This window comes from Podarcis bocagei, assembly GCF_964188305.1.
Source record: "Podarcis bocagei genome assembly, chromosome: 7".
Lineage (NCBI taxonomy): Eukaryota > Metazoa > Chordata > Lepidosauria > Squamata > Lacertidae > Podarcis > Podarcis bocagei.
This window is the reverse complement of record NC_138132.1, coordinates 42807620-42834608: the sequence shown is the minus strand read 5'-3', so window position 1 is coordinate 42834608 and position 26989 is coordinate 42807620. Positions and strand designations below refer to the sequence as shown.

At 41.7% G+C, this 26989-nt stretch overlaps 1 protein-coding gene across 3 annotated transcripts in view; it reads left to right on the top strand.

The window, feature by feature from the left end:
* The first annotated feature begins 2583 nt into the window (after window positions 1-2583).
* The window catches only part of GAN (gigaxonin), a 44236-nt gene continuing 19830 nt past the window's right edge, over window positions 2584-26989 (top strand). For 2 of the 3 annotated variants that reach the window (XR_014010248.1, XM_081202714.1), the window contains exons 1-8: window positions 2584-3684; window positions 19238-19352; window positions 20775-21125; window positions 21836-22053; window positions 23391-23512; window positions 24956-25068; window positions 25252-25401; window positions 25821-25957. Coding sequence is in view for 2 of the 3 variants with exons in the window: in XM_081202714.1 (XP_081058840.1) it covers window positions 3509-3684; window positions 19238-19352; window positions 20775-21125; window positions 21836-22053; window positions 23391-23512; window positions 24956-25068; window positions 25252-25401; window positions 25821-25957 (1382 nt within the window). In the remaining variant the exon portion in view is untranslated. Of the gene's footprint in view, window positions 4057-19237; window positions 19353-20774; window positions 21126-21835; window positions 22054-23390; window positions 23513-24955; window positions 25069-25251; window positions 25402-25820; window positions 25958-26989 lie in introns of all 3 variants that reach the window. The other variant, XM_081202715.1, reaches the window with a different exon arrangement.

Here is a 26989-nt window from a genome sequence, read left to right as displayed (position 1 = left end):
CTTTCCCATTTTTTGCATCTAGGTTTGCTCTTCCTTGATCCATCTGTTACATCACCTGCTTTCCTTATTGACCTAGATAGGTGACTTGAGAAGCCAAGTCATTGTTTACAAGTTGAAGGGAAAACCAAAAACACAGCTCTGCTTCCTTACATCATAATCATTAACAGGTGACAGCAGAAACAAATTACCATACTTCTCTTGAAATAATTAAGACAAGGTCACCCAAATTATTGGCTTTCACATTACATGCAGTCAAAGCACAACACCCTTGGTTAGGAAATTTCCAAAGCAGCTGTATTAATGGAGAAACACACAGGCCTTCTTACAGGTGAAGTTCCATGAGTGTCCTCAGCTTTGGGAGTTTATTGAGCATAAGGCATTGGGTTGTTCCACATTTCTTTCTCTTCCAAGCTGACTGGGACAGATCATATTCAGTGCAGCACACCCCATCCCACACCCAAAGGAAATCATTGCATTGTGTGCATGCATGCATATGTAGGGTGTAATTCTGTGTTGTGCTATGCCAAATGTTCTTTCTGCTTGCCTGATGGAATCCCCCCCCCCCGTAATCCCTAAATACTGTTCTGGGGGTCTTTTTGACCACCCAGAGCCAATTTTAGGGAAGGAGAGGGGGAAAGCCCCATTTCACAAGCCAAAATCTTTCCACAGGGCTCTTAGGTGAATCCTGCCTGTAATGTCTGCTTCTTGTAATGTTATGGGCATTATGGACAGAAGCAGAGTACCAAAGTTTGTGCTTTATGGTGGGAACTAGAATACTAAAAGCTGGTCAACTCCAACACACAGCCTCAGAATCAAGGGCAGAGGTGGGGAAATCTCAGGTCTAGGTAGGGGAATCTGTAGGCCTCTCTATCTGGCCTTTGGGACTCACTTAATGTCATACACACTCCCCAGTTACACCCCTCAACATCCTTGGGTGTTTTTGGTTAGCTGCAACATGTCCTCTATCTCTGATAATGGCTCTTGCTTGCTTGCTTGGATGGAAGATAGAGGGGTGAGTGTGAGTGCGTAGAAACCAGTCTTCCGTACAAAGCTAAATTTACATTACATTTTTTTCACTGGCCTCACAAAGGTTTTGTGACCCCCATAAAAGTTTTCCAGAATGAAATGTGGCCCTTGGGCTAAAAAGTAGCACCCACCCTGATATAGGATGAGCCTTAGGATTTGTTTAATTATTTAGGATGGTTTTCTGGGCAAATGACTTTCCAAAGGAGCTTACAAGCAAAAATAGTACAAAAAGTAAAACTTTAAATCACTCCACATCAACTTCTAGGTGCACTATGGTGATAGCTGCCAGAGCTAGCATTAAGAACCTGCAAATCTCTGCACTGTTGCCCATGTGGCAAGGTACAAGGCCTGTGAGTTACAGCATTCCCAGGGTAGCAAATGCTTCCCGGACTTCCAATGCACCCATGCAGGCCACTGGCTTTAGAAATGTAATAAAAGGCTTCCTTTTCTGACAACAATATCCCCTGGCTTTTGATGTTTGGGAATGAGCCTGAGGGTGAGGATTGCATCCCTCCTCCTTTATGTGTACAAGTTTCAGTATGGGCCTAAATGTCCAAATGCAAACACAGGTTTTATTTACATACACACCACCCTTTCATAAAACATCAGGGCGGTGTACAACAATGTAAAAACATTTTAAAAACCAATAAAAGCAGCACAAAACAATCATTAAAAAGACTGGCTACTCAAGAAAAGTCTGATTGGCTGTATAGGCCTGTCCACATAAAAAAAGTCTTAATGTCTGCCAAATGTCTCTTTGAAGCATGTTCCACAGCATGGGATCAGCAATACTAAATGCCCAACTTCTGGTTGGGGCTAGTGTAATAATTGGGTTGTACAGTGGTACCTCGGGTTAAGTACTTAATTCGTTCCAGAGGTCCATTCTTAACCTGAAACTGTTCTTAACCTGAAGCACCACTTTAGCTAATGGGGCCTCCTGCTGCTGCGGCGGCGCCGGAGCACAATTTTTGTTCTCATCTTGAAGCAAAGTGCTTAACCTGAAGCACTATTTCTGGGTTAGTGGAGTCTGTAACCTGAAGCGTATGTAACCTGAAGCATATGTAACCTGAGGTACCACTGTATTATTACGTCCCAAGCAGAATTCACCCACTGAAAAGAATGAACCTGAAAACGCTCAACCTCAAGTGACTTTAACCCGAGGTATGACTGTACATGCATAGTCTCCGCATGTAACAACACACTCCTATGCACAATTAGAAGTACGTCCTATTAAGTTCAATGGGGATTACTTACAAGTAAATATGCATAGGTTTGTGCTGCAAATCTCTAAACGTTATTTGTTGCTTAATGCTGTGAGCATGTTCATCTTCCACTCACCCCACACATCAGGAGTTTGGGCATGGCTGGCTAATCTTACACCCCTTAGAGAGTCTGAATATTAAGCAGTATAGAAACAGCTACAATAAATAAATAATAGCCTATGGCTCCCCGGATGCTGCTGGGCTCCCATCAATCTCACAAACACGGCCTCAGGGGCAATTGTATTTGTAATTTATATATATATATATATATATATATATATATATATATATATATATATATATATTATTTATTTGGTTTTTCAAATTACAATTTTACGATCACATATCCAACATACAACAGAAATACAAGATTCCATAGAATCTCCTGGACTTCCCTCCTCCCCTTTGTGAGTCCTAGCGTTAATCATTTCTTCCTGCATCTTTTACAATAACCCAAATCTTCATTTATAATATATCCAAAATTCACCATTAAACTACAAGTGTTATTCTAACCCTACTCACAATTTTAACTGTTTACAGTAGTTTTTAAGCTAAATTAGTCAATTGGGCAATTGTAATTCAGCAACGTCTGGAGGGCCATAGGTTATGGCACCCCCCCCCCCCATAACCTAAATGAGCAAGCTCAGCGCAAGGCAGATGGAGAGCCGCTTTGGTGCCTCTGAGCATAAGCAGAGCGCCCGCCCTGCTTTGCGCGCGTGCCAGTAAAGAATATAAAGCGTATGATGTTATTGTTGTTGTTGCTGTCATCCCGCGTGGTGTTCATGACACATGCCGTCCGTTTTGTCCAGCCTGGAGGGGATAATCGCGGCTGCCCAGTTCCTTCCCCTCCATCCCACCGGCGGCGGCGGCGGCGGCTCCTCCTCTCCGGCAGGCGGAGCCGGGATGGGCCGGCGCGAGGATATGATGTCAAGGCCGGAGCCGGGGCTGGGATGTATGGTGGGGGACCGGCTCGGATGCGAGGAGCCGGAGAGCGGCTGAGGCGAGAGAGAAGACGCGAGGCGCGGAGGCAGCTTCGGCCTGCTGGGCGCGTGAGGAGGAGGAGGAGCGGAGAAAGGCCGCCTTGGCCTGGCGGAGTCAGGCCCCTGAGGAGAGAAGGAAAAGGCGCGAAGGGAGAAGAGGAGGCGGTGGCATCGGCGACCACCGCCGCCCCTTAACTCCTGCTGCTAAGAATTGGGCTCCGTCCGGTTGGGGACGCCGCGATGTCGAGCGGGGCGGCGGGCAGCGCCGTGTCGGACCCCCAGCACCCGGCCCGGCTCCTAAGGGCGCTGAGCTCCTTCCGCGAGGAGGGCCGCTTCTGCGACGCCCATCTGGTGCTGGAGGGCGAGGAGATCCCCGTGCAGACCAACATCCTGGCGGCCGCCAGCCCTTACATCAGGTGAGGCACGGCCTCGTCGTTGGGTCTTACTTAACCCCACGAGCATGTGCAGAGTGCACCAGGCGGGTGTGTTTAGAGGGGAGAGCATTTCCTGGCTGCACATGCGCAACACACGCGTGTCATTGTTGTCGTTATTACCACCATCTCGGAATTAACTGGCAAGCTCGGCTCGAGGCAGTGCGGTGTAGCGGTTAGAGCGGCCGCCTAAAATTGGGGGTGGGGGGGGCGGGATCCGCGTCCAGATCCCCATTTGGCCGCGAAGCACCGCGGGTGACATTGGAGCAGTCAGCCGAAGCTACCTCACAAGGTGGTGAGGATAAATTTCGGGGAGAGGTTAACCATGTAGGCCGCAGTGAGCTCCTTGGAGAAAAGGTTAGGATGTAAACACAATAAATATGAAAGTCTGCTCCTCAGTAAGGAACTTGAGCCCTAGGAGTCCTTGGTCCTGCTCTCCTGTCAGCAACAGGGGGTGGTGAGATGTCTCTGGGAACCTGGCAGGTAGCACCTGTTGTTTAAAAAACACGGTTTGTTTTAAGAATCGAACAGTTGGTTTGTTGGACCAGGACTTCCAATTGTAGTTTAAGGCAATACTTGCTAAGGACAGTAGGAGAGCCTTGCTGGATGAAACCAGGGTGGGTCTATCAAGCACAGCATTTCCAACCGTAACAACCAGAGGCTTCTGGAAACTTGACCTGCAAGTCCTGATCTTTCTAGCAGGATTCATCATGGTTTCTTAAAATGTGTTGCTGCTTGTGAGCTTCGCAGAGGCATGTAGCTTCTTGACCACCGTTGACAACAGCTTTCAGTTAGTTGCCTTGGAAATTCTAAAGTAGGTGATGGCAGTGATGGCCATCTCTAATTTTGTATGTGTGTGTATGCCGAGAACATACTTTTTATGAAAAAATGGAGGTCTCATTTAGATATGATTGTTATACAGTGGTACCTCAGGTTAAGAACGTATTTCATTCCAGAGGTCCGTTCTTAACCTGAAACTGTTCTTAACCTGAGGTACCACTTTAGCCGCCACGCGATTTCTGTTCTCATCCTGAAGCAAAGTTCTTAACCCGGGGTAATATTTCTGGGTAAGTGGTGTCTGTAACCTGAAGCATCTGTAACCTGAAGCGTCTGTAACCCGAGGTACCACTGATGAATTATTCTCTATACTGATGAATTGCAACCCTCCACAAGCACATCTTCAGGATTGAAGAACTAAGACTCCCAAGATGGCTTGAACCCCATCACTCCTTATTAAATGCTGTGTGCCATGGCTGAGCCCAATATCTTTTGACAGAACAAAGACTTATTCTTGAAACTGTGTTGCCAGCTTTTAAAAAAACAAAACAAAACAAAAACTGCTACTGTTTATGACAGACAGAAAGTGATTCCTGGCTTGTTTTCCCTTAAGCATGCATTTAAAAGGTGGAGTAATTTTTTTAACTCTCTTAACCACTCTGGATAGTTAATACTCCTTACAGATATGCAGACCATATTTAGTAATCTTGGGATGTACACTTAGTTAATCCTTTACAAGTCCCCACAATACTGGGGTTCCATTAGAGAGAACATTTATTTGATATATGAATGCTGCAGCTGCATGCCAGAGAATTAATGAAAACGGGGCGTGGGTTGTTACCTCCTTCCATTGTAAAACATAGGAAGCTGCCTTAGACAGACCATAGGTTTATCTGGCTCAGTACTGTCTACATTGACTGGCAGCAACTCCATTGGGTTTCAAGCTGAAGATGCTCTTCCATTGAGTCACAGTGCTTTGCAAAAGAACTAAAGTGAGACCTGCAGTTCCTAAATTTTCTCTCTCATCCAGACACTGACCAGGCCCAGACCTGCTTAGCTTCAGCAAACATACTGCTCAGTCTCCCTCCATACTTTGCCCAGGGACCATGGTTTATGGGAAAGTAGATAAGAGTATATGAATGATTAAAACAGCAAAAGGAGCTGTCTGTAACAGGAACAAGACTATTAACTAGCCACCACATTATGGATTCAGATCTTTCTCGTTATTAGCTTTCATGGGTTTTCTCATTTCTTGTTGACCCAGTTGGTTAGCTAACAACCTAGCTGCTCACTCCCTTTTCTCTTTTTCTCTCTCCAGCCCTGCCCTGGCCTGCTGTTTTCCTCTTATCCACACATTTCCTCAACAATAGAAAGAGAATAGATTAAAAAGTGCAGACAAAGTCCTGACTGTTTTAATAAAACACTAAATAGGTCCATACACAGACACACAGAGTTGTATAGCTCAGCGCTGTCATTTTGACCCTATCTTGTATTGCATGCCCTTAAAAAATTTCTGAGCTACTTTAAAGCACATTAATCTCATTGTGCTATAAACAGGAGAAAGCATGTAGCTGTACTTTGATTCAGAAAGGGAGGCAGAAGCCTAGACTTGGACCAATTCCACAGGTGTGTAGCTTCTGGGGGTGAGTGCTTGCCATAGTCAGGAGATTATTGCCAAATTCATGCTCCCAAGCCACTTATGCTTCCTTTCGCTAGAAAGGAATACAGGAAGTATCATTTCTTTGTTTAGCAACATTACTTATGGACATCACTGCCATCAATCCCTGTTTGATGTGATAAACAGATTCTTGCAAAAATCAAAAGTGGCAGTTTTCATGGTGAGGGGTGGTTTTGAAATTATTGGTTAGCAACTAACTGAAAGGCAGCCACCTGGGGGATTCATGCTTTGTGTGCTAAAAAGTTCTTTCATGTATATAGAACTGACATTATTAAGACAATAAATATTAGAGATGGGAGTTTCACAATTTGTTACATATATCTTGCAAATGCACTACTTATGCATAAGGCTAAAGTTGCTGTCTTTATAATGTTAACTATGTACTTCCTGTGCTTCATTATAAATATATGCTTTAAATATGCTTTAAATAAAACAACACACACCTGTCTAAAAGCTGACTGGACATTTTAACTTTAAAATGATATCCTTCATTATAATATGCAACTTGGTGTTTACACAATACAGTGACACCCTTAGAGAGAGAGTGTGGTGCTTTGTTATTTCCTTCTTGTGATGAACTAATAAATAAGCTCATCATCTTCAGCTGCCTGACCCAGCAGGAAAGGCCTGTCCGCAACATTTTCAGCATTAGATTGTTCTCTGCTCTCCCTACTTTGATAAGTAGTTTCAGATCAAATGCATGCTGAATATTTAATCATCACTCTTTGCATAATTTGCATTGAAGCCACTTTGCCTCTTTTTGAAGTGTTATGACAAATAAGCTTTGTTAAATATTGGTATTTTGACAACTGACATTTCATTACATAGTTTATGGTTCTGGCAGCTTATAGGGCACTTACTATCCTCCTTTATTGGTTTAAGTGTAGAAAAAGAAGAAGCTTGCTTTAAAATTATTTAGATTGGTTGCCAACACATTTGATGTCATGTTATGCTGATTGCCAATGAATATGCAGCCTAGATACTGAGGCAATGTGCACATTACCGATAATTCTGCCTCTAGTGCATTCCCACTGCCAGTGTTTAAAGCTGTGTACATATGACATCAGTCACAATCTGTATCTGTTTTGTAGATTCTTGAGAAATACTCCTGTTTGGTGCATTTCCACTCAAACCAACTGTTAAACAGAGATGTGTACATTTGAGACAGCCATTGTGCATGCACAGATGACAGCTTCATGACTAGGAGGTTGGAGTGTGTGTTGCAGGCATGGAGAAATAAATGGGTAACACACACTAAGTGAAGACATCCCTGCCCCTCTCTGGTGTGTACAGCAGCATGTCAGTGAGACTTGAAATTAGGCAGGAGGAAACAACCTTGCTGCATTTTAAATGCTCTAAAATGCACTAGTGTTGACCTTAAACAGTATTTGGGTGCCTTCTAAAGCCTCAGTTGCTAATCCTTAACCACTGTGGTAGCATGTAGTTTGAGTTCACTGGAGAAATCGAAAACATTATGCCTAGCATAGGCAGTCTTTTAATTGACAGTATTTTTAGCATCAGATAGAAATAATCCGATAATGAATTATAACAGTATATAAAAACATTTCTCTATACAGTGGTACCTCAGGTTACAAATGCTTCGGGTTACAAATACTTTGGGTTACAAACTCCACTGATCCGGAAGTAGTACCTTGGGTTGAGCACTTGGCCCCATGATGAGAACAGAAATTGCGCATCAGCAGTGCGGCAGCAACGGAAACCCCCATTAGCAAAAGCGTGCCTTGGGTTAAGAATGGTTTCGGGTTAAGAACGGACTCCGGAACGAATTAAGTTCGTAACAAGAGGTACCACTGTAATCTGAAACAGAAAACATGAACAACTGGCTCAAAAACATGAAAAGTTACGGTAGTTTATCTAGTGGGACTTGTTCAGCTTTAGCCTTAGTGAGCTAAACTGTTGATGCCTAGTGAAATAAAGAGTTCTGTAGTTTTCTTTATTGGCACATCACACACAATAGTTTTAGGGACAATAATAGGAACAACAAATAAAATATTTGTAGATGGTTGTAAGCATTTGTAGCCACATTTTTTCCAGAGAATTTGAGAAGGACAAGATCTTTTTCATTGAATCAGTTATTGTGGGTGCAAGAGTGTACAAGTGTTTTTTAATGCATAGGGTTTGTTTGTTTTTTAATTTGGAATGGTAACTGGAAAGGGAACAAAAGTGCATATTTTTAGTCAAACTGCATGTTAGATGATGCTAGGTGTACATTTTTAAAGTGTTTTTATTACTGCCTGTAGTTTTAAGAAAAGGAGCTGTTGGGGAACCTAATAAGGAATGCAGAGAAGACCTTTCAACCCTGTTCCCCTCAGTGCCACACCTTTACAAATCCATTCACCTCTGCTACTTTTCCTGAAGGTGCTTTCTGCTGTGTGTAGTAGTGGGGCTGGGCTGGGATTTTCAGATGGAAATGGTGTGAGAGGAAAGGATTAACCCCTTATCATGGGCTTCAGTCCCTGGGCTGCAGGACCTGTGTAGCTACTTTTTCTAAAAATAGGTGCTTACCATAACATGTAATTTGACCTGCTGTAAAAATGGAAAGTAGCTAAACTAAAGCAAATTTCATTGAGCAGTAAATAGTATTTTGGCCTAGCAGAGGACCTATTCCTTAATTGTTTGTGGCTAACAGAAATACAGCATATGATTTATTTATTTATTTTAAGTTTCACTTTACTGTACATCATTTATATTGACAATGCCCTTTAAAGGCTCAATGCATCTTGAGTGCACTGAGGAACAGACTCCTTTGGAAGCTTGTGGTCTCTCCTTCCTTGGAGGTTCTTAAGCAGAGGTTGGATTGCCATCTGTCATGGATGTGTTAGTTGAGGTTCCTGCATTGCAGGGGGTTGGACTAGATGACCCTCAAGGTCCATTCCAGCTCTACAGTTCTATGATTCTATCTGCAAAGGACCCAGGCTAGGAGAAAACCTCTGCATTTTCAAGTTAGTCCAGAGTTTTGTTTTCCCATTTCATAAATAAGATTTCTGAATAGATTATAAAAATTAGTGTTTTATAGATATTACTAAATTATAAGGAAGGGGTTTATTTAGATCAGTGTTTCCCAACCGGTGTTCTGCGGCACACGAGTGTGCCGTGAGACATCGGCTGGTGTGCCGCGAGATGCCTGGAGGGAGGCGGGCGAGTCGGGCGGCGAGAGGCGGGGCGGCGGCGGCGAGGAGAGGCCGCGCCTCCTGCTGCTGCCTGGCGCTCCTCCTCGCAGCCGGCAGCGCTGCCTGGGCGCCTCCGCGCGACTCTGCCTCGCTGGGTTTGGTCTCCCAGCAGAGACGGGTCACACGCGCACCTCCCTCCCTCCCTCAGCCTGCGCGGAGGGAGAGCCAGAGAGAGGCATCGCTCCTGCGCGGCGGGAGAGGGAGCAGCCGGAGCGATGCCCCAAACGAGCTGAATTCCGAGCGAGGGACTGAGGGGGGAGGGAAAAAACTTTCACTTTCGTGCGTCCCTCCCGGCGTGACGCTGCGCGCTGATGTCACGGGGCGGGGCTTTAATGGTGGTGTGCCGCGAGATTTTTTTTTCAGTAAACAGGTGTGCCGTTGCCCAAAAAAGTTTGGGAAACACTGATTTAGATGGTTATTGTATTCTGGTACAGCTGGTTTAATAAATATAACTGTGCATAATTTAGAGGGTATTTTTGCAGTGAAATCCATTATGCATATTTGAAACCAAAACCAGGGTTTCCTATTAATGCATCAGGATTCTGTGTAAGGAAGCTCTTCCTCCTGAAGATATGTTTTATAATAGGGCATTTTGCTAAAGTATATGTAATGTGCCCCCAGACATAATGGGGAAATGGAAATGCTGATGGATGAAAAATGAATGTCAGCCCACATGTCTAATTAAGAAAGGGAGAGGCCAGAACCAGACAAAAAGCCTGTTGCCTGAAGCAAGGGGACAAGAATGAGAATTAAAATTGCCTGAGAACAAATCCCAGCTGCACAGTTGCTAGAAATCACAAGGACTTGCCAGAGATATGTCTGTACTTATGATACTGTAATGGCTAGGTTTGCAATGATGCTGGTAAAAGATGCAGAACAACAGTTTTCAAATTCAGCTGGGAAGAATTGACTGCTTTTAATGAAAGGGCTGGTACCATGCTGCTTTTATTGTAATTATTTGTATGTTTTAAACAGATTTTATATATGTATATAGTTTTAATTCTATTAACGTTTAACTGTTTCAGTGATTGGTTTTCTATGTTCATGGCAATTCTTGTTGTTATTTGTAAGATGCCTTGAGTCCCATCAGGGAAAAGGCTGGGTATAAATAAATTAATAATAATAACAACAGCAGTAATAAGACATTATCATTTTTAATTAAAGCACTTGTTTATACTGTTAGGCATCCTGGGACAACACCCCTGAATTTACTCCAACCTTGGATTTGTTTACATTTAAATTTTTGATTCAGAAACGGAAGTGAGTCAAAAGAGAATCAAGAACAACTGGCAATGACTTTTTTTTAAAGAACACCTTCTTTTCATCCCAAGATCCATGAACTTTGGAATGTGTGTTTGTTACTGTTTTTGAAAAAAACAAAGGGAAAGGTTGATGTAGCTCGTGGTTTTGTAGAGAAGTATGTGTACCTGTGAATGACTTGGAATAGTCGGCAAAATGATGTATGGATTAGTCACCTATGGACGCCCCTTCTGTGATTAATGCCGGATCTAGATTGAGTAATCAACCATTAGGTTCCCCCCCCCCCTATAACAGTCTCCCTTTGTATCCAAGATAATATGGTCATATCATCCAACCCAAAATAACAGTCCTGGTTCATATGTTGCAGTAAGAAAGAATGTAACTTACCATGACTGTGCTAATGTGTTGGCTCCTGGAGAGGAGCTCACACCAATGTTGTTCTTCCCTGGAGTCTGACTCTAGGTCAGCACAAGACAGCAGCTAAGCCCAAAGTTTGGCTTTAGTGTGTTGTCCAAAGTTGTGGGTTTTCTCTCCTGCTTAACCATAGAACAAATCTTGGCTACAGATGATGGTTAGGAAGGAGAATTCATCACCATGATCTTGGGTTCAGACAATACTTGGGCTTAGTTGTTGTGTTATGCTGGCCTAAAAAGCCCAGGGAGGGGTAAAACAAATGTGATCTCCATTTCCGGAATGAACATGTTTGTACTACTCCATGGTTTGGCTTAGTGTGAAGGTACAAACACAGCCAGTGAGTAAGTCCCAGGTTCTAGTTTTATCTCTGCCACAAATTCACTCTCCCATGACCTCTGTTCCCTATCTTCAATATGAGAATACAGTGGTACCTCGGGTTACATATGCTTCAGGTTACACTAACCCACTAACCCAAAAATAGTACCTCGGGTTAAGAACTTTGCTTCAGGATGAAAACAGAAATCATGCAGCGGCAGCACAGCAGCAGGTGGAGGCCCCATTAGCTAAAATGGTGCTTCAGGTTAAGAACAGTTTCAGGTTAAGAACGGACCTCCGGAACAAATTAAGTACTTAACCCGAGGTACCACTGTAATAATGCTAGTCTACCTTTTGTTGTGTAGTGGTAACAGGGCTGGCCTGCCCATGACACAGACTGAAGCAATTGCCTTGGGCAGCAGAATCCTGTGGGGTGGTGTCCCTCCCGCCTCTGCTAGGGTTGTGCAGCTGCAGTGGTGGCTTCCAATGAGATCTCACAAGAGTTCCACGAGTCTTGCCAGAAGCCACAGCTGTGTGACACCAGTAAGCAAGTCTTCGGTGGAGTGGGGGGCATTTCCCCCTTTTTCCTCAGGAGGCAAAACAGAATGGGCCACCCTGGGTGGTTAATGTTCGTAGAGTGCTTTGAACATTCAAATGTGCTATACAGATGCTAATTATTAGTATTGTCATACATCCTAAAGGGGCAGGTATGAGTTTAGTAGTTGGCAAATAGAATACAATTCAAGCTATTTTTATCCTGTGTAAACTATTCAGATATCCAAGATATAATAAGAATAATTATCTTTCATTTTATAAGACATCTAGCCATATATTAAATCAGTGCTTCAAGTATTCTGAGAAAATGGAAATATGTTTGATATGAGTTGGATACACTGAGTGTGCCAGTGAGTTGGCATATTAGCATATCCATAGAGAGCCTTGTCTGTGGGGTGGGTGGGTGACTTTCAATTTTTTTCTTTTCTTTTTACTTGGCCTATTTCTGTTAGGTGTGGGTCTGTAGAGCAGAGTAACATGGGTTCCCACTGATCTGTCGTGAGACTGTTTGGAATACAATTCTAAATTCTGATTAATTAGGAATGAATAATTAAACAACTAGCATTTATACAGAGCATGTGTGTTAAAAATGATATCCATTAATTACTTCATGATCATTGCCCAAGTGGAACTTATAATTTGCAGATAACCACTTGCTAACTGCATTGTTCTGCAAAGAGGTAGTAACAATTTTAGCATCCCTCTACTTCTTCCAGATCAGGTTCACATATACACTGTGATTACATTCAAGACACAAGTGTCACAGTTAACAATGCTGCTGTTTGCAGGGTCAGGGAAGTATCTTATTTAGTGAAATTCCTATTGCCAAGATCCTAAAATAGCCTTTTTACAGGTGCTTGATACTTAAAATATAGTTTTAATATTTCTCCATCTTAATGTAATGTTTTGTCCTGTTATTAGCCCAAAATGCTCAAATTATTCTTGAGTAATTGTGCTGTAAACTTGTTATTTCTGATGTACAAATGTCTTCCTAGAAGACTTGGTTAAAAACTACTAACATAAAAGAACCATAAATAGATCTAAAGTTGTTGCTATCTGCTGTGGCTGAAAGAGGGTGTGGGCCTGCCTATTCTGTCTCAGACTTCTTTCTTCTTTCTACTTGGCATTGTCTGATTTTTATAGCATTTTGATTGGTTTTTATTGAAGCTTGTGAGAAGACAGATGACTAAAGCTCCTTAGTCATTGCATAAATTTGGTGGTGTGCATCACTTGGCTCCTAATTTTAATGACTGAGTGAGATTTAAATTCAGTTCTGGAGATTATGTAAGAACATAACTGGGTGAGTAATAATGGTAGTCGTGCTGTTACTTTGAGTGTTTTTGGCTAATGGAAGTGTTAGGCAACATGGGTTAGCACATTCCCTTCTGCCTTTATGTGTGGAATTACCATTTCTGTTACATCTTGGCACACTAGGTTGTATTTTGGTTTTTTAATGTGATTTGTAGGCTGTTGCAGTTTAAACCCCCAAATAGCATGATTATTTTAAAAAAACTTAATAGATCAGAGGTTTTGTGTAGCGGTTTGTTTAACGAAGACAGACCCTTTTTATTTGAGCTAGTTATCCAAATTTGCATTACTATCTGAAAGATAAACATATCTCCCCATATTTATCCTTTAAAAGTTGGTGTGATATAGCTAAGAACATTTGTTCAAGATTACTTTTGAACATAAACTTTTGTTCCTTGCTGGTCAGCAGCAGCCATTTCAGAAAGAAACCGTGAAAGAGGGGGAGATTGGACAAATAACGGATTAGAAATGTTCCCATTGGAAATAATGGAAATTGTCAGCTCGTTATGTGAACACTCGCCTAATGAATGATTTCCTGGGAATTTCATTGTGTTCAGAAAGGGAGACCTGCATGTAATATATACAGTTTCAGTTGTGAAAAATGTCCAGGGTGGACCCTGAAATTACAGCATACAAATTGAAGGAATGTCAATTTAGGAAGGTGGTAGCTGATCTCTCTTGTTTTATCCTGTCCTGCTAGAAAAGCAGGTCTTGTGTTTGTTGTGCATTTAATTGTGCAGAATTCCTAGTCCCATTTTCTTATGACATTGAAAGTGCATTAGCTGCACTGAATGTACCCCGTGGCCTTGATTGAAATTCCCTGTTGCTCTTATCCTAATTTGCTATAACCATATTTTCATGCTGTGAGCACAACAGGTTTTCCAAGTTCATGCCTTTAGTGTTTGCAATATGCAGGGGGCTCCATGGCAGAGGAATCTGGGGTTAGAATCCTGTTGCAGGGTGGACATTCATGTGGGGTGCTGACCATACCTGTTCAGTTTGGCAGCCTCCTCCCTCCACTACCAGCGCACATCACATGGAGGGTGGAACAACGAGGATTGCCCTGGCCCCATGGGGCACTGGGTGAAACCGCTGCAGTTCTCTCTGCCACCAGGACCCAATATGCAGAGGTAGGGAGCAGGTGGAGCAAGGTAAGGCGCAAGCAAGTCTCACCCATGATATGCTGCCAAGTGAAGTTGCCATCATGCTCTGGCCCTCAAACTGGTCCTGGACAATGTATTGATACATTGACCAGGCCTAGCCACCTCCCACTGTTCCACCATGCAGCCCAAAGCTTCCCAACAAAAACATGGCGAGCCAATGGCTTACACCACCTAACAGACTTAGGTGCAGAAATGACAAACCTATACCAGCACAAGAAATACAAGATAAACTAGGGAACACCCAAATACCCTGGTTGAACCAACACCAACTACACACCTCCTTAAATAGCCCAACAATCAAAGCAGCAGGCACTAGACCTCTCACCACCTTTGAAAAACTCCTCCTGACAGCAGAGGGACACAGCAAGTGGATGGGTGTCCACAATGTACAAAAAACTACTCCCAAGATTCTACAAAGCTCCTCAACACAATCAAAGACCAATGGGAGCATCCTATAAGTTATGAAATAAACCCTACCCAAACTGTGGTCTAAACTACCCTTTTAAGTCCATCTCATCCAAAAGAAGGGAACTCAGTTTGAAACTAATTTATAAATAGTACCTAATAACTCGGAAGCTGGCACTGATACACGCAGGAACTTCAACTAAATGCTGGTGAGATTGTACCACCACAGGAACATACCTCCACATGAGGTGGGAATGCCTCCAAATTCAACCCTTTGGAACATCAGTCCTTCAAGAAACCTGTAAAATAACAAAGCAGGTACTAGAAGCAACTCCAGAACTGCCCTTTTTAACATTTTCCAAGACAACAATGCACACTCCGATGACAAAGAGCTCATAAACCACTTACTCTCAGCAGCTAGGAGTGTCATAACTAGACACTGGAGGGACCTGTCAGGAGTAAACATGGACCACTGGTACCAAATTGTATGGGAAACAACCCTACTAGGAAAGCTAACCAACAAATTGAAGCTAACCAGGGGACAAACAAAAGAGGATGCCTTCACCCTGGTTGTTTTTTGTTGTTGTTGTTGTTTAGTCGTTTAGTAAGTATTGGAGCCTCAGTTTCAGGATCTGTCCTTCCAGTGAGCACTCAGGACTGATTTCCTTAAGGATAGATAGGTTTGATCTTTCAGTCCATGGGACTCTCAAGAGTCTCCTCCAGCACCATAATTCAAAAGCATCAATTCTTGGGTAATCAGCCTTCTCACCCTGGTATAGCTCCCCTTTATTACATATACAGCCCAACGAGGCAACAATGTACACGCCCCAACAGCATACAGATCAAAGTGATTAACCAGATCCAACAACCCCACCCCTTCAAACAAACAAACAAAACCCACTGCAATTGACTAAATGCAACCAACTAAGCTGTGGATTCTCCAGTCTCTCGCACCGCCTTCAAAGAAACAAACAGACAAATGAAGGACCTATCTTCACAATGCTGACACAAAAACTGCACGTATACTAAGCAAAAGAATGAACATTTATCCCCTCCTTTTTTCTCCCCCCTCCGATTATTTCCCCCCACAACCTCACAATGTGTATGACAGCAGTGTCTCACACTAACTGTAACTGACCTGTAGAAAGGACTCTGTGAATTGAAAACGGAAGCATTGCATGTACCCTTGTTAACTATGGAAATCCTTTAATACAATCTTTTTTTTTTAAGGCTATGTTGCTAAACTCTGCTACTAGTCCAGGCAGTGCCAGCTCTTAGTTTTGCAACATTGTAATTGAGATATTGAGACATGACCAGCTATGTCATCATTAGCTTGCCTTTGGCCTATTAAATGCTACAAATTGCAAACTTTATAATACAGTACCTTATTTGACTTCACAAATTCTGAAAGATTAAAAAGCTGACTTTTCACCAGTTGAAAACCAATTTTTTATTCCTTATTTTAAGAATTTGTAAGCTGTTTAGTATAAACTATCTAAGCAATGAACAAGAGTATACAAAAATACATAAAATATACGGTAATCAATAATGAAGCAGAATGACAAAACATAATAAAAACCCATCATAGATGTTATCAGCTGCAAACTAAAACAATAATTCAGCTTGGAAAGGGCCAAGTGGGGAGAGAAAAAAGATAAATTCCATAATTCTGGTGACACCATACTGAACACATGGCACTGCCAGGAAGGCCTCACCAGCTGAGTGCAGAGACAAGTACCCTGGTTTTTATACAGAGATGCTGCAAGGATTTATTTTTATTTCCTTTGAGTTCTGAGGTTGCTCATCATGTACAGAGCACCTGAAAACAAGTACGTAAGCAAAATTTTTGGAAAATTGCCACTCAGAGCAGGGTGTGGTGAAAGTTGATATCTTTAATGTGCACTGCCAAAACGCTAGGGTGTGACCTGGAACAGAAGGTGAGGGGAGACAGAAACCCTTGTTAATTCGTTGAACAAATCTTTATGGGGAAGGGGTTTAACCTTAAAGTGCTGCATCATGTTGATGTGGAAAATAATACTCCCTGAAACATTTTCATGAGCCAAAGGCAGAATTTACAGCAAGGAAGCATTACAGGTATAAAAACAATAATGATGGCTTGTCATCTTTTATATAATACAATTAAGCAATACTTCATTAGGACTAACATGGGGATGTTTTCTGGCAGATCACAAATCTTCATAGAAATAAGTTAACCTAACCGTGTCTTGGCGCTGTCAGTTGATACCAAAAGCTACCCATATAGACTTCAGCAGTAGAGAAATCTGCAGTCATTTACATTGACTTGCAGCAAAGGGCACCTGGTGGCTTTGGATCTGTGTGTGTTTATGTGGATCTGCCCCCATAATAACTGAGGGGGTGAGATATAAAGTGCAAAAGGCTAACATTGGCACAGAGTGCTATTCACGCCCCTCCTTCAGCCCCCTCAAGGTGATTTTCTTCAGACTTGGATAATTTCCTGTATTCTTACTTGGGGGGGGGGAGACCTTGGACAGTAGACGGAAGGCGAGGTAAAAGTGGCATAAGTAGAGAAAGCTTAGCACCTCAATCTTTGTGTTCCTTTGTGGTTTCGATTCCATACCTGCCCATTGTTTTACATATAATTGAGGCAGGTTGTCATTTAAAGCCTTGTATCTTCTGTTATCAAGTGTAGTTGGGCCCTGAACTTTGTCATTAGTAAGATAACACGTGATACAGAGCAGGATTGTTAATTACCTCTTCCCTGTGGTAAAGGAGTTGGGTGTATGTGTGCCTGAGACGCAAATCAGACCGAGACTTCTCTTTAAATTACAACACCTAAACAGACCCTGAAGTGTTTCCAAAAGTGGCTAATACTGCCTTTGAATATAGACATGAGATCTTCATTCCAGGTCCTATTTATGCCTGTGTAATGTGTTTACTGAAAAAGATACCATTCTTTTGTTCAACCTTAAGCAATAGCATTCTGCTGAGTCAGTCAGTGTTTACTTGAGTGATTTGTAATAGATTTGTATATCTGATATTACTAACATTTTTACTTTGTGTTTTGATGTCCTGCCTGGTAGCTGATCTTTCCTTAATGAGGAGATGTAATTTCAGAAGTATATAGCTTATTCCTCCTATATGCATACACACAGAGAGATAGCTAAAGAGAGAGATGCCTAAAGACATTTCACAGACCACCTGTAGCTCTGTGTTACGCAAATCCCACTTCGTGTTAAATACAAAGAAATGAAATGGGAATAAAGTACTCTTCCTGCTGTGTATTTCTTTTTCCTTCCCATTTTGTTTTCCTGAGCTGTTTGCAGTTGCCGGTTGAAAGCTCATTGAGAATGGGCTTAGATGGGCCTCTTCAGACAGAGATGATTACTTCATTACTGCTGAGGCCTGTTGGCATAAAACTTCAAAGGCCCTGCCATTAGCTGTCTCAGATTACACATTGTGATAAAATGGAACTTGCAATATGACTGAGAGATAGTATTGGACTGAAACCTGGGAGACTGGGGTTGTAGCCGCCACTCAGCCTTGAAGCTCACTGTGTGACCTTGAGCCAGTCACTGCCTCTCAGCCTATCCTACCACATAATGAGACAACACATGTGCACCTTGAGTTCCATGGAAGAGAGATGAGATATGAATGTAATAAAATGTGTGAATGAATGGCATTGTCTCCAGATCAAAAAGGACATGTGGGAATGAGCATTGATTTGCTGGATCAAATTAAGGACCAACTGATTCACAATGCCCCCCCCCCCCAGTTGCAGCCAGCAGCTCACAGACCTAAGGCTTCACATGCCCCTAATGGATGGATAATAATTTCTCATTATAGCATATATCAAGACTATTCAATGCAGGCATTGCTAAGTATGTTATATTCTTGTACTGGCTGTCCCTTATATCTGATCCAGTACAACTTATGCCTTTCCCTATTCCAAGCCTTTCATTGTGGCTGGCAAAGTGTGGTCTCCCTTAGGCATCCAGTTTAGTGTGTGGTCATTTCCACTGTAGCAGATTTAATGAACGTTGTTTCCCAGGAAATGTGTGAATTGTTTTGCAACCTTAGGTTTATATCTGATTGGATTTGGAAAACTTTATCTTTTTATCACTTGAAATAATTCTGTACAAATCCTGTGCTGTGAACTGAGCAGATTTAGGGAGTGTATGCATAGCAAATAAGAAATAATGTGTTAATCAAAATTCCTCTTAAGAAAACAGAGTTAACTTGTTATATTTAACAGCTGGCATGAAAGAATTTTATGCTGTGCACTAAACATCCACAGGCTGATAGCATTAAGTGATACTACAGACTTAAACAGCTGCTTTTTCTCCTTTTCTTAGTACCTCTGTTTAATAGTGTGTGTTCATATGTAATTGAAAAACCTATTCTGAAAACTAAGAAATTTTCATATGTGACCTTCCTTTGTTTATGTCTTGTTCTAATCGTTTTGTAAAAACAGCTATGTTTTCTGATTTCAGAACAAAGCTGAACTATAATCCTCCAAAGGATGATGGCTCAACATATAAAATTGAACTTGAAGGGATATCTGTTGATATTATGAAAGAGATTTTGGACTACATCTTCAGTGGTCAGGTTTGTGTTTCCAAGGTTATTCCTACATATCTCTGTATTTCAGTTCTAGTCATAATCTACACCTTCAAAAAAACCCTTTGAATAGAATGGGCAGAAAGTAGATTGAGGCAGGACGTATTATCTGAGTGGCTGGTCAGATCCCAGTCAAAGTAAAAAAAAATTCTCATGCAAGTGCAGCTTGAGCTTGAGCTGCTCTAACAGAAAGAGTTCCTTTATATCGCCAGCTTCAGTCCAAGCTGTGGCATTTGCTGATACCAGTGGGGCTTCCTGTAAACTCCATTGAGCAGATCAGTGCTAATAACAAGCCCTGCTTTGGGCAGAGGATCTGTGCTACAAAGTTCCTAATTGCAGCTGATCCCAAATAACACAGCCAATTCCATGGGGTTTGCTTTCACTGCCAATCAGCCACATCAACAACAAGCCTCCCTTGCAATTAGGAGGACACTTCAAAGCTCCTGGTGGTTCCTCTGCATCCTCTGCATTGGGATCTCTCCCTGCACCACACCTAATGTCAAATATGGTGGGTGTTGTTTGGGGAAAATAGCCTTGCAGGTCAAATTGTTAACCAAATCATCAGGCCTAATTTGGTCCACAGGCCAGAGGTTCCATACTCCTGAAGTAGACTCGTAGTGGATTGCAGACCAGTTTTCCATGGACCATCTCATCCCTGTTGCTTGCTGAGATTCTTGCAAAGTTTGCCAAATGAGGTGGAAGCTGGTCTGATCCTTACGTTATTTATCAAGAGGGCACATTGCTTTGTTTTAACAGTTGAGAGATTGTGAACATGATCTTACATACAGTAAAAGAACATGAAGACTGCTGGATGAGACCACGGGTCCAACTAGTGTAACATCTTGTTTCTCATAGTGGCTATCTAGAAGCTTTTAGGAAGTCCAAATCCTGGGTGTGAATGCAAATGCCTTCTCATGTTTCTTCCCCCGTGACTAGCATGCAAAAGTATACCACCTATCAACCTGCAGGTTTCGTTTAGGTGTCATGGCTAGTGTCTTTTGACAGACATATCTCCATGAACATTTCTGATCCCCGTCTTAAAGTCATGTAAGCAAATGGCTCTCACCACATATTGCAGCAAGCAAATTACAGTATCATACTGAAGTCATCCTACCTCTGACTCCAGGAGTCAGTTTATATCAGAGATGATCAATGTGTAAATGTATGACAAGTGACACAGGCAGTATACTGGAGGTGGAGGAAAGAAGGCCCATGGCATAAGTACGGCATACACTTCTACTTCCCTCTCCAGTGCTGTGCTGTTACCTTCTCATTAAAGTAGAGGCAAAACTCCACCAAGCTACGAAGGGGGAAGACAGTTAGTTGCAGTAATGGACACTAGTGCTGCACTTTCATACTTGAAACTGAACTAGTTGTAATTTCCTCTCCTCCAAAATAAACCTTTTGCAGATCAAGCTAAGTGAAGACACCATCCAGGACGTTGTGCAGGCTGCTGATTTATTGCTGCTTACAGACCTGAAAACTCTGTGCTGTGAGTTTCTGGAAGGTTGCATTGCTGCAGAGAACTGTATTGGAATCCGAGACTTTGCACTACACTATTGTCTGCGTCATGTTCATTATCTTGCCTCCGAATATCTGGAAACACACTTCCGGGATGTTAGCAGTACGGAGGAGTTCCTGGAACTGAGTCCTCAGAAAGCAAAAGAAGTGCTGTCCTTGGAGAAGCTGAATGTTGGGAATGAAAGACATGTTTTTGAAGCAGTTATTAGATGGATCTCCCATGACCCTGAGTTAAGAAAGGTACAGAATTTGAAGTTACGTAATGCTGCTTCAGAAAAAATAATCCACACTTCATTGTACTTGAGTGCTTCAAACTACAATGTATTGTGGGATTTGGGTCCATATTGTAGACTACTGATGTTACCACCGTCATTCTGTCTGTACCCAGACATTCTGCACTAAGAAAAGCTGAATTCTGCAGCATATATAGATTAATCTGGCCAAAGAACTTTACATGTTTTGTTTACATTAATTTCCTTAATTCATTCTTTATTTTACTAATTTGTATAATTCTAGCAATGCTTAGTCATCTTAGAGAGGAGCAAGTTGCTGCATAGTGGACTCCTGTCCTGCCCCAACTATTCAGCTGCCTGAGATTCTGAGATGTAGGAAGGTATTCTTCACTCACTTTCTAGCCTATTTTCTCAGCCATAAGCACTATGAACTTGTTTTAAAATGAAAAATTAGATTAAAGGAAGCTGATTTGTGCACCTAGTGCCATATTATGTGCTTCTGCAGAATTGCAAAATAGAGACAGCCCTCCATATTACCAAAATAATGCATATGCTGTAGCATTTTTCATGTCAGTGCTTCCTCTTCCAAGTCAGTATATCCTGGTATTGTATAAGCAGGAATTCTGAGAAATAAGCTTTCCATAAAGCCATATGCTCCTGTGACTGTTTTATGATTCAGCTTGTTTGTTTGCCTGAAATATCTTTCTGCCTCTTCAGGTTCACATGAAGGATGTAATGTCAGCTGTGTGGGTATCTGGGCTAGATGCTACCTACTTGCGTGAGCAAATGATGAATGACCCACTGGTACGGGAGATTGTCAAAGAATGTAGCAACATTCCACTCACTCCGCCACAGCAGGGGGAGGCAATGCTAGCATCTTTTAAACCCAGAGGATACTCAGAGTGCATTGTCACTGTTGGTGGTGAAGAAAGAGTGTAAGTGGCTCAGGCATGCTATTTCAGATCTCAGAAGTGGATGGGGGTTGGAGAGGGATGATACTCGAGTAAGTGTCCTATTGTTGGTTATATGTGAGATTAAGCTGCAAAACTACATTGTGCTTTATTTTTTCTTGTATGCCTTATAACTATGGGTTGTATCCAAAGATGCACTTCCATTTGTGGGAGGTAACTTCTGTTCACCAAAAGGGCAGTTTTGCGTTTGGACCAAGGTGCTGCACAAAGAAAATAAATAAACCAATTCCAGATATTTTCTTCTGTTGTGCCACCTCTTGCACAAGTGGAAGCATGAAAACTACTCTAAAGCCTACCTGCTACAGTGCCGTGTCCAGTTTTATGCAAGTTAATGTTCAAATGTTTGTGCAACAGGGCTAACAGCTATTATCCTTCTGCCCACTGTTCCTTGAATCCTGCCTGTTAGCAGTGTTACCAGTGCAAGGAAATGGGCATTTTTCTTCTGAAGCAAAGGGTTATGTGACTTTGACATGCATACTACAAATACTACCATTTACTTGTTTATAACATCCATTCAACATGAAGAACTTGTAAACTGGCCAAAGACAGAGGCATGTAAGCTGAAAAACATGGAAGGTGACTGACTTATTCAGAGTTCATTTATTTTTACAAATTATTGTCTAAGTCACAAATGTGTGAAGCCCTGTGAAAAACCACCTCCTCAAAACACTAAGAGGGAACAAATCACGTTTTATTTCTATAGGAATACTGCATAACTCATCTCACCATGCTGGAGTACCAGATAACTTTGCAACCATGTCTACAAAAACTGCCTGCTCACTGTACTTGTATGTACAGTAGCCTAAAAGAGAGAAGGGAAATGTGCAGCTTCTGTGACTTGTTGCTTAGAGGCATTTGTCACTCAACACAAGTGACTAGGCAAGTGTCTCTCTACAAGCCTGGTCTAAACACACGTGCTTGGCAGAATAGAAATGCCAGGCCATAACATCTAGCTCAGTATTGTCTGACAGTGGTCCTCCAGGGTTTCTGACTGCGGACATTCCCAGCCGGGCCTGGAAGTGCCAAGGATTGAACTTGCAACATCTGCGTGCAACCTATGTGCTTTACCACTGAGCTCTAGAGCCTTTCTCCTGACTTGCCTGACCTATTGTGCCATCCTCCTGCCACACACACAAAAAAGGATTTAAGTCTCAAACAAAAGTCAGTATAAAGTATACAAACAGAATGGATGCTTCTACACTGAAGTAGAAACCCAATCTCCTCTGCATTGTTGGGTTCTAATCAAGATTTGCTGTATGGGCAAGGTAGCTGAGTTAATTTATCCTTTTTCTCCTGTTCAGATCCCGGAAACCATCAGCAGTAATGAGGTGTATGTGCCCTCTTTATGATCCTAACAGGCAGCTATGGATAGAACTGGCTCCTTTAAGTACACCTAGGATAAATCATGGTGTGCTTTCAGCAGGTAGGAAAGTTATTTGTTTCTTTAGTAGGAGAATACAAGGCTAAATCTGTTAACTCAGGGGTCAGCAAACTTTTTCAGCAGGGGGCCGATCCACTGTCCCTCCGATCTTGTGGGGGACCAGACTATATTTTTTTGGGGGGGGGGGAATGAACAAATTCCTATTCTTCACAAATTATCCAGAGATGCATTTTAAATAAAAGTATACATTATACTCATGTAAAAACACCAGGCAGGCTCCACAAATAACCCAGGGATGCATTTTAAATAAAAGGACACATTCTACTCATGTAAAAACACACTGATTCCTGGACTGTCCGCGGGCTGGATTTAGAAGGCGACTGGGCCAGATGTGGCCCCGGGCCTTAGTTTGCCTACCGATGTGCTAACTGTTTTCAAAGCCAATATTGTTTGTTTGTTTGTTTGTTTGTTTGTTTTGCTTTTTTGATCACAACCTTGGAGAATATTAACATGTGAAATACTCAAGAAGGTTCTCAAGTATTTTGGAGGACAACCAAAGGGTGGAGACTCAGTTAGAGTCAAGATTGGCGACATATTTGGTAGATCCTGCATCTATCGTTTGTCCCCCCTGCCCCCAAAGCTCAGGGAACTTTCCATGAGAGACAAAGTGTCACCACCAAAAGATAACATTGGCAAAACAACAACCACAACATATGTGTATCAACTTCTTTGGAACTTCCTCATATAGTATATACTGTATACAAATAAAATAAAATTCGACAAACTTGGCAATAGGAAAACTACACTCATTTCAGACTTTCTGCGTTGCATCACATATTCAAGCATCAATAGATTTTGTAAGAAAGAATTTAATCAGTTTAAAACTGGTATCAAAACCCATGGCTTTGAAGTATTCTTATAAGCTTTGAAATGCTGTTCGGTATCTAGTAGAAACTTGTTAAACATGTTATTACAAGAACGTTCTGCTTTAAAACAACTGGAATCTTGCTCTGTGTTATCTCCTAAATGAAAGAATAAAACTGTTCCCAGTATAACATTTTTATTTTTATATGTTCATTGGAATATAATTGCCACAAACTAGTGTTCTAGAATAAATAAAACATCAAGCCATCTTTCACCTGTTGCAATACATATAAGGTATAAAGACTAAGCAGCAAAAAGAAAGAAATATCAACACTGATTTGGACCTGTAACTGCCCTAATTCTGGATACCTGATAAAAGATCATGATGGTCATTTGTGATTATGGCTTCCTGGAACCTCCATGTTCCAAGGCAGTATGAATACTCATTGGTGGAAAGCAACCACAGAAGAGGGCTATGGCCTTCCATGTCCTGTTTGTGGGCATCTGTGGGTGATAGACCTCTGGTCTGATCCAGCTAGGCTCCTAGTTCTCATGAATACCAGCTAGATGTGCCACCAGTGCAACTTGCATTTCCAAATCATTTTGTGGTCTGTTTTTCAGAAGGGTTCCTGTTTGTACTTGGAGGTCAAGATGAAGATAAAGTCACTTTAAACTCTGGAGAAAAGTATGATCCAGATACCAATTCATGGAGTTCTTTACCACCAATGAATGAGGCAAGTCTGCCTTTTTGTTAGCCGTCGCCCCCACCCACCCCAATTTCTGCAGTTTTGTTCTGATCAGATCTTTGGATATCCATTTATGTTGGTTAACAAAAACTAGGATAGCTATTTCTGTTAAATTCTTCAGTTTCTTTTGTAAGTGAATTTAATAAATGCTACTCTACTTATTTCCAATAGGCACGGCACAACTTTGGCTTGGTAGAGATTGATGGAGTGCTATATGTTCTGGGAGGCGAGGATGGAGAACGGGAACTCATCTCTATGGAGTCCTATGACATTTATAATAGGACTTGGACGAAGCAACCGGACTTGACAATGATTAGGAAGGTAGGAACTAAGCAAAAACAGGACGCTATTTTTCAAACTGTTTCTAAACTGCTGCATTTGGTTTAATGTTGCTTGACATTTCTACACTTCTTTCCCGTGTTCCTAAGTTCAGAAAGGTGGCTAAATCTCAAGCTGATACAGAGCAAGGTTGAATTCCAGAAGAGCAATCTTGAGCCAGATAATGGCTCAAAACACTTACCTCATCAACTGTTGTATTTTCTGTTTAAATTGCATTAGGAACAGTAAACTTATTATCTGTTGGTTAATGTGTGAGAGAACTCCTTCCCCCCCAAGAAGTATTTTGATTTTAAAGGGCTCGTGCTTCACTTTATTTGTTTTCTTACTATTATTACTGTCTGACATATACATTAACCAGATGACAAACGGTGCATGATAGCTTTGGATTTTGCTTTTTTAAGATTGGTTGCTATGCGGCTATGAAAAAGAAGATCTATGCAATGGGCGGGGGTTCGTATGGCAAGCTTTTTGAGTCCGTTGAATGTTACGACCCAAGGATCCAGCAGTGGACAGCTATCTGTCCGCTAAAAGAGAGGAGGTTAGTAAATTACTAGTAACACGTATCATTGCCTTAATCCTGCATACCATCCAGTGCTCCACAGGTGAAAGTAGAGGAACGTATATGTGTTTATAAACCACCCTTATTTCTTGCAGCAAGGATCATTTCCTGAGATGCTACATCTCCCCAATTGCTGAAGGCTCCTCCTCTTTACATGGTCTACATAACTGACCAAAGTATTGTTGTTGATGTTGTTATTGTTGTGGTTATTAATTTAAATTTATATGCTGTCCTTCATCAAAAGACTACAGGGTAGTTTACAACATGGAATGCAAATGAAAGTACATAACATGATAGCTATACAATGTGAAAATCAAAACAATTATATAAATTATTATAATAAGAAATATGTAATAAAATACATCATAAGAACTAATGGATTTCAGAGTGTAAGCTGCAACTCAAAACACTGTCTATTGTTAGGCAGTTATGGTTGCAGATTTTGTCTGTGGGATGTTGTCTTTAGTTTGTGCAGTTGATCGTTCCCTTTTTGGAAAGCTGAATTGCATTTTTGTAAATAATTCTTAGTGTTTAAGTTGCTGCTACCAAGGGAGGAACTTGTTAGGTCTCAGGAGTTACGGTAGGTTTCAGTGGATATGAGATTCATAGACAGATGAACAATGGGGATGGCAAGGCAGCTTAGAAACAAATAGTTATATTTTTCTAAACAATCAATAAACTTACAAGATTAAAATAATGGTGATGAGCAAGTGTGAAAGGCTTGTCAGCTCAGGTAGCTGATGTTGTGGTTTTTACATGTGTGTGATACTGAGATCATACTGTCCTCTTTGGTTTTCATGCCTTCACCTAAACAGCATGTATTACAGTGGTACCTCGGGTTACAAACTTAATTCGTTCCGGAGGTCTGTTCTTAACCTGAAACCGTTCTTAAACTGAGGTGCGTTTTCAGTAATGGTGACTCCCGCTGCTGCCACCGCCGTGCGATTTCCGTTCTCAAACCTGGGGCAAAGTTTGTAACCCGAGGTACTACTTCCGGGTTAGCGAAGTTTG